At 41.1% G+C, this 16447-nt stretch overlaps 1 protein-coding gene across 2 annotated transcripts in view; it reads left to right on the top strand.

The window, feature by feature from the left end:
- col5a1 (procollagen, type V, alpha 1) overlaps positions 1-15668 on the top strand; it is a 75062-nt gene extending 59394 nt beyond the window's left edge. Inside the window, exons 44-66 of one of the 2 annotated variants that reach the window (XM_042394431.1) lie at positions 770-823; positions 952-1005; positions 1112-1219; positions 1320-1373; positions 1508-1615; positions 4082-4135; positions 4340-4447; positions 4619-4672; positions 4780-4833; positions 4959-5012; positions 5127-5180; positions 5309-5416; positions 5623-5676; positions 5780-5833; positions 6119-6226; positions 6489-6542; positions 6653-6688; positions 6807-6860; positions 7014-7281; positions 8213-8325; positions 10162-10230; positions 12726-12959; positions 13163-15668. In XM_042394431.1, coding sequence (XP_042250365.1) covers positions 770-823; positions 952-1005; positions 1112-1219; positions 1320-1373; positions 1508-1615; positions 4082-4135; positions 4340-4447; positions 4619-4672; positions 4780-4833; positions 4959-5012; positions 5127-5180; positions 5309-5416; positions 5623-5676; positions 5780-5833; positions 6119-6226; positions 6489-6542; positions 6653-6688; positions 6807-6860; positions 7014-7281; positions 8213-8325; positions 10162-10230; positions 12726-12959; positions 13163-13309 — 2055 coding nt within the window. In that variant the 3' untranslated portion in view covers positions 13310-15668. Of the gene's footprint in view, positions 1-769; positions 824-951; positions 1006-1111; positions 1220-1319; positions 1374-1507; positions 1616-4081; positions 4136-4339; positions 4448-4618; positions 4673-4779; positions 4834-4958; positions 5013-5126; positions 5181-5308; positions 5417-5622; positions 5677-5779; positions 5834-6118; positions 6227-6488; positions 6543-6652; positions 6689-6806; positions 6861-7013; positions 7282-8212; positions 8326-10027; positions 10097-10161; positions 10231-12725; positions 12960-13162 lie in introns of both variants that reach the window. The other variant, XM_042394430.1, reaches the window with a different exon arrangement.
- The last annotated feature ends 779 nt before the right edge of the window (positions 15669-16447 follow it).

Here is a 16447-nt window from a genome sequence, read left to right as displayed (position 1 = left end):
AACAACTCCTCATCCCCTCTAAAAACATTTGCAGGAAGATCAGCTACGGAGATACTCAGAGGATTATCTCTTATCCTTTGAAGAATGCCTCAGTTCTTAACTGGCCTTACAATAGTCCCTGCGGTGCAGACGGACACAGAGAATACAGAGGGCATTTGCCATGCAGATGAAAAGGATCTCACAAGCTAATGTTTACTCACATTCAGACACTTTCTCATTATAAGTCCTGTCCATGGGGAACGGACAACTCCAAGGCCTTTATTTGCCTCACAAAAAGCATTGTCAGACTCAAACTCAAAAATAAATGCCTTTGGCTTTAGAAGTTATTAACATTATTTTTCTAAACGCCCACAGCATGTGGAGGTTTTGAGAGAATGGTGCAAAGTTCTCCAATTCAGGGAATTTTGGTGCAAACAGGTTGAGATGGGACTTATTGTTCTGTTTTGGCTGCTAGTAGCACCAGTGACTCAACCATCATGATAAGCCCTTCTCAGATGGGAACTATATTTATGACCATGGCACAGAAGGATGAACATAATAGAAATTTCCACATTCAGATCTCTAAAAATGTCTTTTCAAATGTAGGATATAGTTGAGTGTAGGTTCTATTGTGCTGTGATGTGTCATCTTCTGTTCTGGGGATTTTTTGATAATAATTTTAACATTATTTAGTATCAAACTTGATCACCTTCTCACTTGTGTTTAGTTTGGGTTGAGAGTTTTATCTTTCACAGTTTTCATTTAACACTGTGATCATTTCATTCCTTAGGGAGAGCTTGGAGAGCCAGGCCAGAAAGGAAGCAAAGGTGACAAAGGAGAACATGTAAGTTGTTGTTTATTTACAACATTCAGTTTTTGAAAGTTTTGAAAAGTAAAAACTTATAGATACTTAGAAATACTTAAAAATACAGTTATCGATTGTCCTTTTGATGCGTCTCTTCTCCTCTGCAGGGTCCACCTGGTCCTACTGGACCTCAAGGACCTGTTGGAGCACCCGGTCCTGCTGTAAGTGTCCAGTTTGGGTTGTGTGTCCAGATCATTTAACACCTAATCTATCTGTTAAGCCAACGGTCCCACTGGTTGTGACCCCTTTATCTGTTGCATTGTGCAGGGAGCAGATGGTGAGCCTGGACCCAGAGGTCAGCAGGGTCTGTTTGGCCAGAAGGGAGATGAAGGATCAAGAGGATTCCCCGGACCTCCTGGCCCAGTTGGGCTGCAGGTGTGGACTATAATGAATAATAGAATCCATGACAGTGATCAAATGTTATCACTGAGAAACACTGAGACAATATGATTTAAATCTGTTCCATATTTCTCAGGGCTTGCCTGGTCCACCTGGTGAAAAAGGTGAAACTGGAGACGTTGGTCAAATGGTAAGAGCTTGATGGAAGATTATTACAAGTTCATACACTCTATTTGTTACAATATCATTATCTAATGCATTACATTATGAACAATATGCAGATTAAATTTGTCCTCATTAAACTGTCTTTTCTCTTCCCCGAAGGGTCCACCTGGCCCACCTGGTCCCAGAGGCCCTTCAGGACCCCCAGGAGCCGATGGCCCTCAGGGACCTCCTGGTGGTATTGGAAACCCTGGTGCTGTTGGAGAAAAAGTAAGTGTCTTTTCTATTTCTGGGTTGGATCACTTCTTTTTGGTGACTGTTTGGTAACTTTACCCATATGAAGTGGTGCAGCTGAAGTTGTGTCTAAGCAGATCAGGTAGCATAGTTCCTTTTTAATGGCCCTTTTTGGCATGAATTTTCAACAGTTTTAAAATTAAGTGTAAGTTTGAGTATAAAAACAAACCTCTCCAAAGTCACATTTTGTCCTTTCAATTATGTTGTTTTTATCTCTTTTCATTCCATAGTAATTGTATCTATTTTGTACACAATTACTAACTGCATACACATTTTAATCAACCGTCATTCTGCAGTCTAGCTACACAGATATCATTGTCTAGTATAACAATTTTGTGCACTTAATTACACAAAGAAATTATGATTTTATTATCTCCCGGAGTCTTATTTCTGCTGAAAATGGTACATTGCCCATCCGTGTAAATACTTTCTTTGGACTGCTGTATAATCATATTTGCAGAGCAGTACATTGTTGTTTTTTGGAACTCTGCACCTCCCAGAGAAGAACAATTTTCTTTTAGGAGAATGTGGCTTGGTGTCTCCTCCTTGCCCATTAGGAAAATGTCTATGGCTTTTAAAGTTTATGAGAGGAACTGTTGTGATTGACCGTTATGGAGGCACAGTCAACCTGCTGAAATGTATTCTGTCAAGTGACAATGTCTTCATCTTACTACAGACATTTTTTTGTTCAGATGGCGCCTCTGGGCATGAAAATTTCAAACATTTGTTAGCGACACCAATATGCTCTTGTGACCTGACTTTGCACTTACATTTGGGGTTTTGTTCAGTTCAAAGAAAATAGAGCGCAGCGTCTCTCTAGATCTGGAAAGTAACTGATAAAGAGAGGTTGACAACAAAACAAAAGTCCCATCATGTATCCCAGACCACTATGGCAACCCGCATTTTTCATTGTAACCAGCCTATAAGATATTTGTGATACAGTTTTTATGCGATTGACTGGTTTTTATAACACTTTGGAAGAGGTGGATCCATTGTGATAGCAGTTTGTTTTAGCACTCTGTGTTGCAAAGACTGAGAATGATACCTCTTTACAAGGCTTTTGCAGCCATTAATATTTCACATGCCTATTTATATGATACCCTTTTAAATGGGACATGATCATTTTTTTTCTGTCGCAGCGTGACAGATGCACAGCAAATCTAATGGACAGGCTGCCATCCCCAACAGTACTGTTGCTGGGAGGAGAGAGTACGAATAAATACTCAAAGGCACCGTACTTGCAATTCTAAGATGATAAATGCATTATTAAAGGAGGCTCTCATAAAATCAGCTCCCGCTCTTATTTGTTGCTGCTGTTTCATTATCACAGGCCTGCTCTGGCAGCAGCTGCTGGACTGCAGCGCTGTGCATTTTCTCATCACTTTCAGTCCGTAGTGATGGTGTGATTTGTTTTATCAGGTTCAGTCAATAGAATCACCTTTGCTCCTTCATAATCTCCCTGAGGATAGCCCGGCCTTCTCCTGTGCAAGAAAAAACACAGCGCTCTTTTGGTTAATCACGCTTCAGCTGATCTGGCATTTTATTAGGTAGCACAGGGAGCTGGCAAAAGCAACTGAGCTCAGGTTTTCTCTGTAAACACATCCCTCATATAATGGTGATGAGCAGCTGTCTTTCATGCTCTCAGTTTCACTGTTCTCAGCAGATTTTACCAGTGGCCCTATGGTGGACATGAGCAGGTTGACATAAGGAAAGAGCCTGTGCAGATGCAACATTGCGTAAAGATCAGCTCCTAATACAGGAGGATCAGTCATGCTTTTAAACAGGCGTACCAACTGCTTAAAGTGGATTTCTTGACAGCAACAAGAGAGGTTTTGGAAGACAGCCAGTTTCTTATTTAGAGTATCAGAGCTTTTGTTCATGCTAGAGAGAATCTGGATATGCTTATCATAACACATCACCACACACCTCTTCATTCGCCCTGCAGAGCTTTGCTATCAATTTTCTATTCCATTGCCACCCCCCTGTCTCCCAAACATGACATGGGCTAATACTTTCTCCTGAAACAGGTGTGGCAGACTGCATCTGCAGTAAAACAACATCAGGGAGGATGGTAGGCTTATGTGACAGTGAATAACGATAGTGCCCGGTTAGTATAGGTGAGTCAACAGGGCAACTATCCAAGAAGGCAGGAGGAAGAGGAGAAGATGTATGGACAGGGTCCAGGGAGAACAGTGAGGTCAGCGCCCTCTTTGCTTCAGCCACCTAATCTGCCTGCACTTGATGGATTGAAATCTCTGGTGTCATCTCTTTCTATCCCCACTTGGGTGACAAGGGCACCAGCACAGTGAGGGATGCTGTAAATGATGGGATTTTTAGAACCATGTTGGATCAACAAATCACCTTTCTGTTAATGTATGTCTCTCTCTCACCCTCTCATACCCCTCTTCCCTCCCTCCCTCTATCTCTCTCTCTCATCACCAGGGAGATGCTGGTGAAACAGGAGAGCCAGGTCTTCAGGGAGAACTTGGCCCACCAGTAAGTTATCTGATTTTTACATGAATGAGAACCAGTAAAGAATATAAGGACATGATATCGTCATTTGACCAGCAATAATTTTACCAACAAGAAGAAAATGAATCATTGTTGGTCAATTGTTGGCAACATTATGATAAGGTTATTTTTTTTCTTTTCTTGTATGCTCATGTAGCATCTCTGTTAACAAACTGTGTATAATTCCAGGGTCCAAGAGGAGAGCGAGGTGAGAAGGGAGAGAGTGGTCCCGCTGGTGCAGCTGGACCTCCCGGCCCCAAGGGTCCCCCCGGAGATGATGGTCCCAAAGGCAGCCCAGTAAGTTCCACTCCACATTTGGCCTCAGAAGACACATTTTATTTGATAATTCAATGCAGTCTCTCAACCTATTTCATCTGAGTCTCTATTACTACTACAATCATAGCGACCTGAAACTAAATGTCTTGTCAAAAAAAAAAAAAAATTACAGCAGCTTTTATTGATTTTCAGGGTCCAAGTGGTTTCCCCGGAGATCCTGGTCCACCTGGAGAGCCTGGTCCAGCTGTATGTATTACACGAGTCATCAGCTAAACTTTGTGCAAACTCTATTCTTCACAGTTTGTTTTTGATGCAATGCAGCACAACTGAGGTCCTGTTTAATTCTTATGCAGGGTTTAGATGGTCCACCTGGTGACAAGGGAGATGACGGAGAAGCTGGTCAGGCTGTGAGTGTTGTATACCAATCGTGTTACTTTTAAAAGCTCTGTGTGTTATTCCTAATTCACTAATGGACACTGTCATTTAAATTGCAAATTGTTTTATTTTCACCCCTCATGATTTTTTTAAATAGGGTTCCCCTGGTCCCACTGGAGAGTCTGGTCCCTCTGGACCACCAGGAAAGAGAGTAAGTACCATCCTGTGCTCTCTTCTCATCGTCCTTGCAAAATGTCAAAATGCTAAAATGTTCTGGCTTTGTACTCCACAATATTAATCTCTGTCATCTATTTTTTTTGTATAGGGCCCCCCTGGAGCAGCAGGACCTGAAGGTAGACAAGGAGAGAAGGGAGCCAAGGTAACTCATCAACAAACAAAACACATTTTCTGCCTTTTTTTCTTCACTGACAACACCAACAATGTCAAGTAACCTGGCAAATGAGCAAGAATCAAGTGGTTTGTGTGTACACTGTTTCTGTGTGATAGGGAGAGCCTGGAATGGAAGGTCCCCAAGGAAAGACAGGTCCTGTTGGTCCTCAAGGATCACCTGGCAAGCCCGGTTCTGAAGGCCTCAGGGGTATCCCTGGCCCAGTTGTAAGTAAAGTGTTTCGTACATTTACACCAGTTTATCGCAATCATATGCTGGCGCTGTGAAATATTGTTATAACAGCATGTAGTGCAAGCATACATAAACAGTTTCTAATAAACTGTTGGATGTAAAGGAGCCGTGCTATTTATAGAAACTCGTGTCTTCTTGTGAGCTGGGGCTAAAACACTGAGTAATTGGTATTTCTGCACAGGGAGAGCAAGGTCTACCCGGTCCTCCAGGCCCAGATGGACCTCCCGGACCTATGGTGAGTAGAAGTGACTCCTGGCCTTTAAACTGTCTCACATAATATGTGATCTGAATCCTCATCCAACTGTTATCTTCTCCCCAATGTGACATCCCTCTCACAGGGTCCTCCAGGTTTACCCGGTTTGAAAGGAGACTCTGGTATCAAAGGAGAAAAGGTGAGTCACTGCAGCACCTGTTCAACTGATGTACATGTTTTGATGCAGAGCATAGGCTAAATACTGTAACGAAGACTAATGGACTTGTTTACTAACAGATTGATTTGATCTGTTGTTTGCTTCCAGCCATCAAATCATTACCCAAATGATTAGAGGGAGTGTCAGATAGATATAGTATAGGGCTAATGTTTGTGATGGTGTATTATTGACTGTTGTATTGATAATGTGTGTGTGTGTGTGTGTGTGTGTGTGTGTGTGTGTGTGTGTGTTGTTCTCTGCCCTCAGGGCCATCCGGGTCTTATTGGTCTTATTGGACCCCCAGGTGAACAGGGAGAAAAGGGTGACAGAGGTCTTCCTGGTCCTTCAGGATCATCTGGTCCCAAAGGAGACAATGTGAGTAAACAAAACTACACTAGAGTCATCAGAAAAAGGCCTAAACATGCTCACACGTTGTATTTATTTTATTCTACATATCTAAACAGATTGTAAGTGTTGTAGGCAAGCACCTCCATTTGTGCCGATAATCAGCCTGTTAAGTTATTTATAATCCACACACTAATCACACTGCTGCACACTAATCGATACTGTTGCATCGGGAAACAGCAGTTTCCATAAACAACAGTTACATATTCTCAGATTCTCTTTCTTCCTTTAGGGTATCGCCGGTCCATCTGGTCCACTCGGTCCCATCGGTCCTCCTGGATTACCCGTAAGACTATGCTAATCGCTTGTGTTATACCACAGTATGTGTGCAACTGAATAACGTGTAAAGTAATGTTTGAGCTAATATTGATTACTTAATCATCTTTGCATCTTCAGGGTCCTCCTGGTCCCAAAGGAGCTAAAGGGTCATCGGTAAGTGTTTTGTTGAAAGCTGCATTCCTTCAGAAACAATACAAATAATAGGAAATAGTAATAAATATCATGTGTTAATCATTTAAGATCAAACATTACTTTAATCTGTCCTGCTCAGGGTCAAACTGGACCAAAGGGAGAGACTGGTACACCTGGACCTCCTGGCCCTCCTGTAAGTCAATGCACCAGTTTTTTTTTTATTGTATCATTATTTTGAATCTTTTCCTCAGTGAGTCATTATCTCATTGATTTTAACGGACACCTACATCATCTCCATCCTTTATTCCTGACTGGCATTTGTCTCCTTTAATGTCTCCATAAACAGGGTCCTCCTGGCGATGTCATCCACCCACTCCCCATGCAGGCTTCCATGAAAGGCAGAACGCGTAGGAACATCGACGCCAGCCAGATGGTGGACGACGAAGCCGTAGACGCCAACTACAAAGACTACGACGATGGCATGGAGGAAATCTTTGGCTCACTCAACTCCCTTAAGCTGGAGATCGAGCAGATGAAGCACCCGCTGGGCACACAGGGCAACCCCGCTCGTACCTGCAAGGACCTGCAGCTGTGCCACCCTGATTTCCCTGATGGTTTGTATCACATTCTGTCTAAAATGAGGTCTATTCTCTAGTCCTTCCTCGCCAAGGTTTTTAATTTCTCCACTGAAATGGCAGTTATCCCACAGCAGCTTGCTGGAAATGTTGGAGAAAAGACAGTGCCACCATTCATGTTTTTAATGGGCTCTGTCTGCTTGCTATGCAAATGTGCCTGTTGTGAGGCTGCTAGCGCACGTGCACTGCAAATAGCGCACACCCCGAAACTTACAGATGTTACTGAAAAGCCAAGGTCAGGTGGATAGAGGGGATTTGAGCATGAACACACGGGGTTAAAAGGTCAGAGAGACTGGAGGGAATGTCAGATAGATGCATTATAGGGCTAATGTTTGTGATGTGTATATTATTGACTGTTTTATTGATAAAATGCGTCTGTTCCCTTTATAATTTGGTCACCTTCACTTACATTATACAGAGATGGTAAACACATAAGTAATCATCACTACATGCTCAATTTTGAATGTGTCAGCCACTAATCCACTATAGTTGCATAATATGGCAATTTGACATATGGACAATGGATAATATTTGATATTATCAAACAGCAGGATCAATATTTGTTGAAATACAATGTATTACCTGTATGCATATTTTTTGTATGCAGAATTTACCAAAAGATTACACTAATTAGGAATGGGTGACTGACAGTGTTTCAGAATGTGTGCACTGTTTGCCTCAAGCAAGGTAATATTAAACAGCCTGGTTTTTAAAGGGAGTTTGGTGTTTTTCTCCCTGCACAAAGTCCCCAAATACAATAGAGGCATAATAGATTTAGAGTGAACACAGAGACGCTCTAGCACTAGGCTATACAACGTGAGACATTGCCTTGACCTGAAGGAGCGCAGCGCAGGCTTCAATTCATACATACTTCTGTCTGTTTTTTTTTCCACTCTCTTCACATCTCCAGGTGAGTACTGGATTGATCCAAACCAGGGCTGCTCTCGGGACTCCTTCAAGGTTTACTGCAACTTCACAGCAGGTGGAGAGAGCTGCATCTTCCCAGATAAGAAGTCTGAAGGGGTAAGTCTGGCTGATTGTATGCACACACACACATACACATACAAACACACACACACACACAGGCACAAGGACAGTCAGGTTGGGGATACAGTGAGCAGAAAAAGGCAAGGACTTTTGAAAAGGGGGAAGAAATTGTATTATTACTATTTTTTAGCTTCCATTTCATGATTTACAGTTAAGCTGAATACTCCAGAAAAGTGAACAATTGTCTTTTTTCCTCAAGTCTGAGACTAAGCGCTGTGTATACTGTAAAAATAACCAAAACATCTCAAGACAGTGCTGTTTGCAACAGTAACTCCATTGCTCCTACTCATGTATCCATATAATTAGCCTCCATGAGATTACCTGTTGTGTTGTTGTGTTGTTGTAAGAAGATGTAGGAGATGACTCACCAGCACTGCCTGCATTTCCCATGAGGCCCGAGGAAAAGTTATTTTACAAACATGCTAAATCTCATGGTTTAGTATTGACAGCCGGCGACAGCAGGGGAATGACTCCTTCATTCAAACGCACAAATTTACACCACACACTTATTGTTTTAGTGCCATTTTTAGATAGAACGCCGTTAAGGATTTTATCACATTTTTACAGGCCTTTGGCAGGTGACTGGCACACTGAGGAGGTTTTTGGTTCATTATGCGTGAGCGTGTAGTGGAGAGGAGAGTAGGAGAGTGGTGAAACATTGGGAACACTGTTTTTGACAAGTGGAGGGTTGTGTAATAGCACAGTGCTACAGCCACTTTAATGATCCCACTCACCAAGCCTCAGAGGAGAAGGAGTTTGCTTAAGCTCAGAATAATGAAGCAGACTTTTTATAGCGTGCTGGTGATGGGCTGCTCTCATTTGTGTCGGGGGGTGAAAAGAAAAGCCTGTGCTGTCAGTCTTTGCACAGAGAATGGAAACACTCCCACATCTGTTAGATTGGCACAGTTTTTTTTTTTTATAAGAGCACATCCAGTAGACATACTGTCCAAAGACTATACAGAATCACAGACACCAACCCCGCTTTGCTGTCATGGATTCTAGAAAAAGAGAAAGTCACAGCAAGGATATATTTCCTCCTCTGCTCAGCCCTCTGCGGTGAAAACAACTGCAGGTCACCTTCAAGGCAGCATGGGTCTAATGTATGCCATCTCCCAGCGATAAGTGATCTCCGGCCCATCATTCATTAACGCATTAAGCTATTGATGACAGTTCCATATCAAACCCTGCTATCTAATTATGGGGACATTCATCATTGTCATGGCTGAGCCTATTAGAGCTGTGCCCTGTTGGCCAATTCACAGCTTTTAATGGCATAACAAAGTTAGTGCGCCATGGCTACACAGCACTAACACTGAACAGCAGGGATAGAGACCGAGGTATAAGAGCTCATTGCAGGCGATCATTTCTTAATTAATCACTGTGTACTCATGAATTTTTCAGCAGCAATTAGCTGCCAGCTATAGTTTGTACTGTACAAAATGGCATAATGGCTTACTATAATCTTCTGCCTTGGTCCAGTTGGTCTGGTTGATCTCATTCAGTACTGTTTCAGGTCTGGAAGACTCGTCAGAGGACAAACAGAAGGATAAAGAGGGGAGAAAAAGAAAAAAAAGCTGAGAGGGGATGTGTTTCTGTCAGATCTGTTTCTTTTCTTTAACACTGCTGTTTTTTCCTCCTCCTCCTCCTGCTCTGCCTCTCTGTCGATCCATGCCCCCAGGCTAGGCTCACATCCTGGGTAAAGGAGAATCCCGGCTCCTGGTTCAGTGAATTCAAACGTGGTAAACTGGTAAGCCAGACTCCCGACTTTCTCAAGTCCCTTTCCCTTCCCTGAATGCCTCTTATATTTTACAGAGCAAAATGGCAAAATGGCCCAAAGACTCGCCAGGCACATGGTATAGTCACTACAAGAGAGGTTCCCTGGTAAGTGGCCCTGCCTGCGGTGCCAGAGTCCTGGCTGAGGCCGGGACTCTGTGTGCCTCAGGCTCTGCATGGTTCTGGTACTGCACAAAGTATGTATATACTGTACTTTGGCACTTTGCTTGTTGGGTGTTACACTTTTGTGGTGCATGATTTAGCATGAGCTGCACTCACCTTCAGTCCAACAACATAGGGGATGCTCTTATGAGGAAATGGCGCAGAGGTTTGTGGACCATACAGACGAGATTTAACCGTGATGAAGCAGCATATATGACATCTAATGGAGGAAAACAATATATCGCTGCTTCACTGTGGAAATTCCTGACTGTATATCCACTCTGCCATACCTCTGCTACATTATGAGAGCATCGCCTAAGGGTGACTGTGCGCCTTGACTCACTCCAGACTCAAGAAGTATCGGTATATCCATAGATAGCTGATTTAATAGTATGGACAAAAAACCCCTGAGACCGAATAAATCACTTCACATTTTTCCTCCTAACACATTAGATTTTTTTTTTTAGTTATAGATCTCAACAAGTTCCTGTCTCAGCGGGTCATCTATCCTCCACAAGGGGCAAAAAATACATGTAATTTCCTCTTTGCTGCAGCTGTTCAGCTGCACTCACATTCCCAGTGTCTCCCTTAAACACTACTTAGATCTGGCGGAGTAGCTCTGAGTCAAACAGGTCAGGCACTCAGTCACCACCCAGGGGCTTCCGGGTACTCAGTCACTGCTGACTTGCGGCTGTGATGATGAAGAGGTAATGTTTCTCTGGTGATGTCGGGCTGGATCCACACACTGCTCGGGGTGGGGTTGGGGAGATGAAGAGTGGTGGGGTAAATGAGAAAAGCATGGGGCTACCCAGCCACTCTGAGGATGAAACAATGGTGGCAGCCACAGTGCCAACACTCATAGACGTAACTTGCAGAGAACAGAGTCTTCATTGTTTATATGGTGTGATTAATTAGCTAAGTAAATCAGTCATTGCAAAAATAGATGGAGGAGATGATTAGCTCTCTCTGTTAATGTCAACTGTGAGTGTTGGTATTGTGGGTTTGCATGTGTGCTGAGGTGTGCGTGTGAAAGCGTGCTTATTTGCAAGAACAAGTCGAGAGAGAGAGAACACATCCAGATTCACAGATGGTTTGCTGCTCTGGCTGCACAGCATGGATGCTGCATGCGCTCTACTCTCAGTAAGTCCTGTTTGTCTGAAAGACGAAGCGACCATGTGGATCTAATGGATTCCTGATGGTTGGTATGCAGATTGTCACTTACGGACATTAAACTAAACCGTGACTGGTTCCAAACCTGCTATCTTATCAGTCAGGATTAAAAAGCGCTCTAATCATCTTAATGGGATATTGCTCTGTTTTCTGTAACATGAGCTCGAAAAGCCAAATTCTAAGTTAATCATTGGAAAATTAACAGGCAATTAACATATCATTACTGCAACACATTTCTTATTAAATAAATTACATTTTCAGGATTTTACCATAATTTGTTCATATTGGATATATATTTTACATAATTGCATAATCAAGATTTAAATTAGGTGTTTAGTTATGCTTATTTTTTGTACTTTGAAGGCAGATTTTCCCACATTAAGCCTTGCACATCAGTGCAGCTTCCAGGCATCAAGCCTAGAAAATATTTTGCACCCTTTCTCCCCTTCTGGATAGTATCATCACTTGATCCAGTGCTTAAGAAATGTTGACTGTTCCTCACTCATCTTTTCCCTTGAGACATTCACACTTATTAGCACATTACTTAAGGGCTGATAATATTCACTATTTTTATTGTCTACGGACCCGATGAATAGACCAAAACCAACGATGAATAGATCCTACTGCTAATAAGTATTATGTTTGTAGCCAAAGCTTAATAGAGCGCTCCATTGTTGTCCAAAAACGAATAAAAACACATCATGCTCCCTCATTACGGTGAACATGCTGTGAAGTTGCAGTTAAACCACAGTTTATTTTGAGTCTATTTTAAATACAAAATGTGTATTAATCCACAGCTGAAAATAGTCCCCAGCTAATGTGCTTTTTACTTCAGCTTGAGTAATATCTGCTAAAAACTACAGTGACCAGCTGTTTAAAGGAAATTGGTATGAAAACTATATATGTTTGACATGTTTTTAAAGAATTTTTAATTATATAGGAATTAATGGCTTTGGAACTGAGAGAAACAGACAGGATATGGATGTCAGAAGGTATTGATGGGATTTGTTTACAATAAAAAACACGTCCGAGAAATCCCAACACAGCAGTAAAACAGGAATACATACAGGAATACTAGTCATAAATTAAATCAAAATGACTCCCAAGAGACAAAAAAACACTGCGTAGTATAGACATGACAGTGTGTTCAGTCAATGTTTTTAAGGATCTTCAGAATATTCTTCCTCTCAGTCCACTCATTCTTTTACACTGGTCCCTTCTCCCATCGTGAAGCTTTTGATGTTCAACTCCGCCTGTGTTCCTTTTAATAGCTCTCCTACGTGGATGCAGAGGGTAACCCCATCGGCGTGGTCCAGATGACCTTCTTGCGTTTGCTGAGCGCTGCAGCCAGACAGAACATGACATACAACTGCTACCAGTCGGTGGCCTGGCACGACCTGGATCGGGACAACTACGACAAGGCCATCCGCTTCCTGGGCTCCAACGATGAGGAGATGTCTTACGATAACAACCCCTACATCCGCGCCGTCGTGGATGGATGTGCGGTGAGTCATGGAGATGTGTGAGTGTGTTTGTGTGAGTGTCTGCGGGTGGTTGGCGGGGGTTTCTTTTGATTAACATTGTCAGGAAATTGTGTTTCTGTCGTGTCAATAAGAGCCCTGCAAATGTGTGTGATGTTTTTTTATTCGTAGAGTGATTTTTTCACACAATGACTCTCCCTCCTACTGTGCTATTTTCTCTTCAACAGTTGAAAAAGGGCTATGAAAAGACAGTACTTGAGATCAACACACCAAAGGTGGAGCAGGTGCCATTTGTGGACATCATGTTCAACGACTTTGGTGGCTCCACGCAGAAGTTCGGATTCGAAGTGGGCCCTGTCTGTTTCATCGGCTAAGACTGTTTACTGAGCAAATGGAGAAAAAAGCATATTTTTTGTTTTCTCAGAAAGAAAAAAACAATTGAAAAAGAATAGGACAATTCTATTTGTAAAAAAGTAACATTTTCCATAAAGCAACAAGTATGAGCAAAATGAAATCAAGTTGAGAATACAGTGAAATTCTATAGGAATAGAGGAAAATGAAATAAGAGCAACCTTGAAACCTCAGTGTGCCTTCTCCATCACATGCAAGTTTTGAAACTGGATGTCAGATCCTGCCTCTTACACAACACACTCGCGCACACACGTACACGATTCTAGCCCCATGTCATCACACATGATTTAGATGGTTTATGTCCCAAACAATGAAGGCGACCCTGAGAGCTGCAGCCGTTCCAGACGGTCGCTGCGCTTGCCATGGACTCCATCTGATTTGGCTCTTTTCTTTCTTTAGTTCTGATCTCATGTTTTCCCTCATCTCTCTGGCTTTTTCCACTTGTCTTTTTGTTTGGTTTGTTTGCTCATTCACTATGGGAGCTTTGTTTGTGCATAATTGTCTCCCCATTCTCTTGGAATGGATCTTATATATAAATATATATAAATAATTTTTATGTTTGTAAGTACATTCTGTATATTTTTCCTGGTAATGTTTATTGCTTCTGGCTTCAAAACATGCATGTGACTTTACTAATTGTGAGGTAGGAGACGATGGATACAGGGATAACATCTAAATTGTAGAAATATTTTGGACGTGAGGAAATTCGACTTGTAAATTGAAAAACAAAACAAAAAATCAGGAAGTCCTGTCTTGTTGCAGTTGTGGAGCACACCTTGTTGTAATTTAAGAACAGAATGGAAATAAAAGACGAAAACAAGCTCTGTGATATTATGTGACAGTTGATTTGCATAACGAACAAGGAAAAAAAAGAAAAAAAGAAATACATTCCTCCTCTTGTGCTCTCTGAACAGATCGCCTTTTTTGGTGGCAAAATTTCATTAACTTAATAAACAGCTTATATTTTTTGTTGCTCAAATACTCATCTGTCCGACTATGCATTGGGAGATGATGTCACATTTTAATGAAAACACAAAGAAATCAAAACCTAGGTGCTATTTTCTCTCTTCTGTGGTGCTATGTATTTTTCTAGTTTGTGTTGTTTGAATGAAAGGAAATTTGTGGTGAGAATATTCCATCAACATCTGCCCCTTGACTCTCTTGTCCACCACGTCTGACGCAGGTGGATCTTTGCTGCATCCATTTTTTGTTTTTTGTTTTTTTTGTTTGTTTTTTTTATGTTCAGCAGTGGTGTTTGCATGCCATTTCTCTACATATCCATTTACCGATCGGTGCAGCATGTCAGCGTATGTTATCTTCTGCTTCAGCGGACCACGCAGATAAGAGTCCCACACTTGTACCAAAAGTTGGAATAACAAGAGGAAAGTTAAGGTGGTGCTGTTGGCTTTGCATATCATTGCTCTAAGATGCTGCATTTTGGCTCTTGCTGTTGGATCATCACATCAAACTGATGGAAGTTGAGAAGCGGACATGTTGTGATTGGGCCAAAACGTCCAAAGGGATATTGGTCCAAAAAGGGCAAAAAATTGTTTGGTGTATGAAACCCTAAACCCTTCCACCAAAGGTGTTCACGTATATATTTAGCTTTAAGTGCCATGGTGGCTTAAAATCTATTTTTTTTTGTATGGGAAACAACTTGAAAAGTACTTTTTTCTTGATTTAATCAGAGTAGAGGAAGGTCACCAAGGTAGACAGATGAAAGAGTCTGCACATGCAGCATCAAAAAAATTGCTTGTCAGTCTACTATTTTTGCCCTTATTTGTAATTATGCTCTTTGTTCAAACTATGCACTCTCTATGCTTATGACCACTAGTATCTACCACAGAATTTTTACAGCCCTTCATACGTAGGTTTGTTTTGTTTCCGTTTTTTTTGTTTTCTTTCTTCAAATATGTGACTTGAACCATTTTCTGTTAAGATAACTCAATATGCTTGTAGATCTTTGGCTTTATTTTTCATTGTGATGCAGTACACCCAAATTTAATACTTTGCTCTCAATAATAATAAAAAAAAAGGACGAACAAATTTTTGTAAATTTCCAGAACCAGCAGTGGTGCTGCCTTTGTTTTTTTTTTTTTTTGGTTTTTTTTTTTTTTTGGTTTTGTTTTATTTTATTTTTTTTTTTTTGTAGATTTTCCGTTTGTCTGTCTGTTTGTTTGTTTTCACAGTCTTGTCAAAAACCTGTGTAAGGATAAGAGGATAGAAGATATATTGGTTTTTATGTCAATAAATTCAAGTTTACTGTGGCCATCCACTCTTGTATGTCTTTTGAAGCATTAAAACCTATCTGTATGCATGAAATTGTAAAGTTTTTTTCTCTTGTTGTTATAATTTTGTAGAGTGACATGATCTCCAGTCCACGTTTTATTCATCGTTAAACATCCCTTTTTTCAATGCTAAAGATGAATAAAAGAAAAAAAAAAAAAAAAAAGGTCATGTCCACAATTGTGAAGTGGAGAGAAAATGATGAACTTGTAACTCTACCAAAGCCAATGTTCGTTTGTAGTATATTTATTGTATTATTTAAAATAAAAAAATAAATGTTAAATGATACCATAGTGTAAGTGTAAGAGGCCCCCTCTTTACATGCACACGGGAAGACAAAATTTATTGTCAAGAGGTTATTAATTCACCACATGCTATTTATTTTTACACAATATATTCATGCTATTTTCTCCTTTTGATGGAGCATTGTAGAATGTGTTTGGCCACATCCAGTTGAATAGATAGACCTGTCTTCATGTTTATACCTCTGAGCTGTGTCTGTGTGTCTGAGTGTGAATGTGTGTTGGGAGCTGATTTTTAGACCATTTTAATGCTTCATGAATGACTGAATGATGTCTTAACAGGTAAAGATACCATTAATTGCACTACAATGTATGTTTTAATAACATCAAAAACAAGTCTCGCTCCACAGATACTCGACAAGAAAGAAGATCCCAGGCTGCATCTTGTGATCAGACATGCAGTCAACCATGGATTGTTCCCTGCTGATGCCTCCAAAAAAAAAGACTGCTTAATGAATCTTCTTGGCTATGGGCGTTTTAGGACAGCTAATGTATGTGCTTCTAACATTTTTT

This window comes from Thunnus maccoyii, chromosome 19, assembly GCF_910596095.1.
Source record: "Thunnus maccoyii chromosome 19, fThuMac1.1, whole genome shotgun sequence".
NCBI lineage: Eukaryota > Metazoa > Chordata > Actinopteri > Scombriformes > Scombridae > Thunnus > Thunnus maccoyii.
The sequence above is the reverse complement of the archived record's forward strand: the minus strand, read 5'-3'. Positions and strand labels throughout refer to the sequence as shown.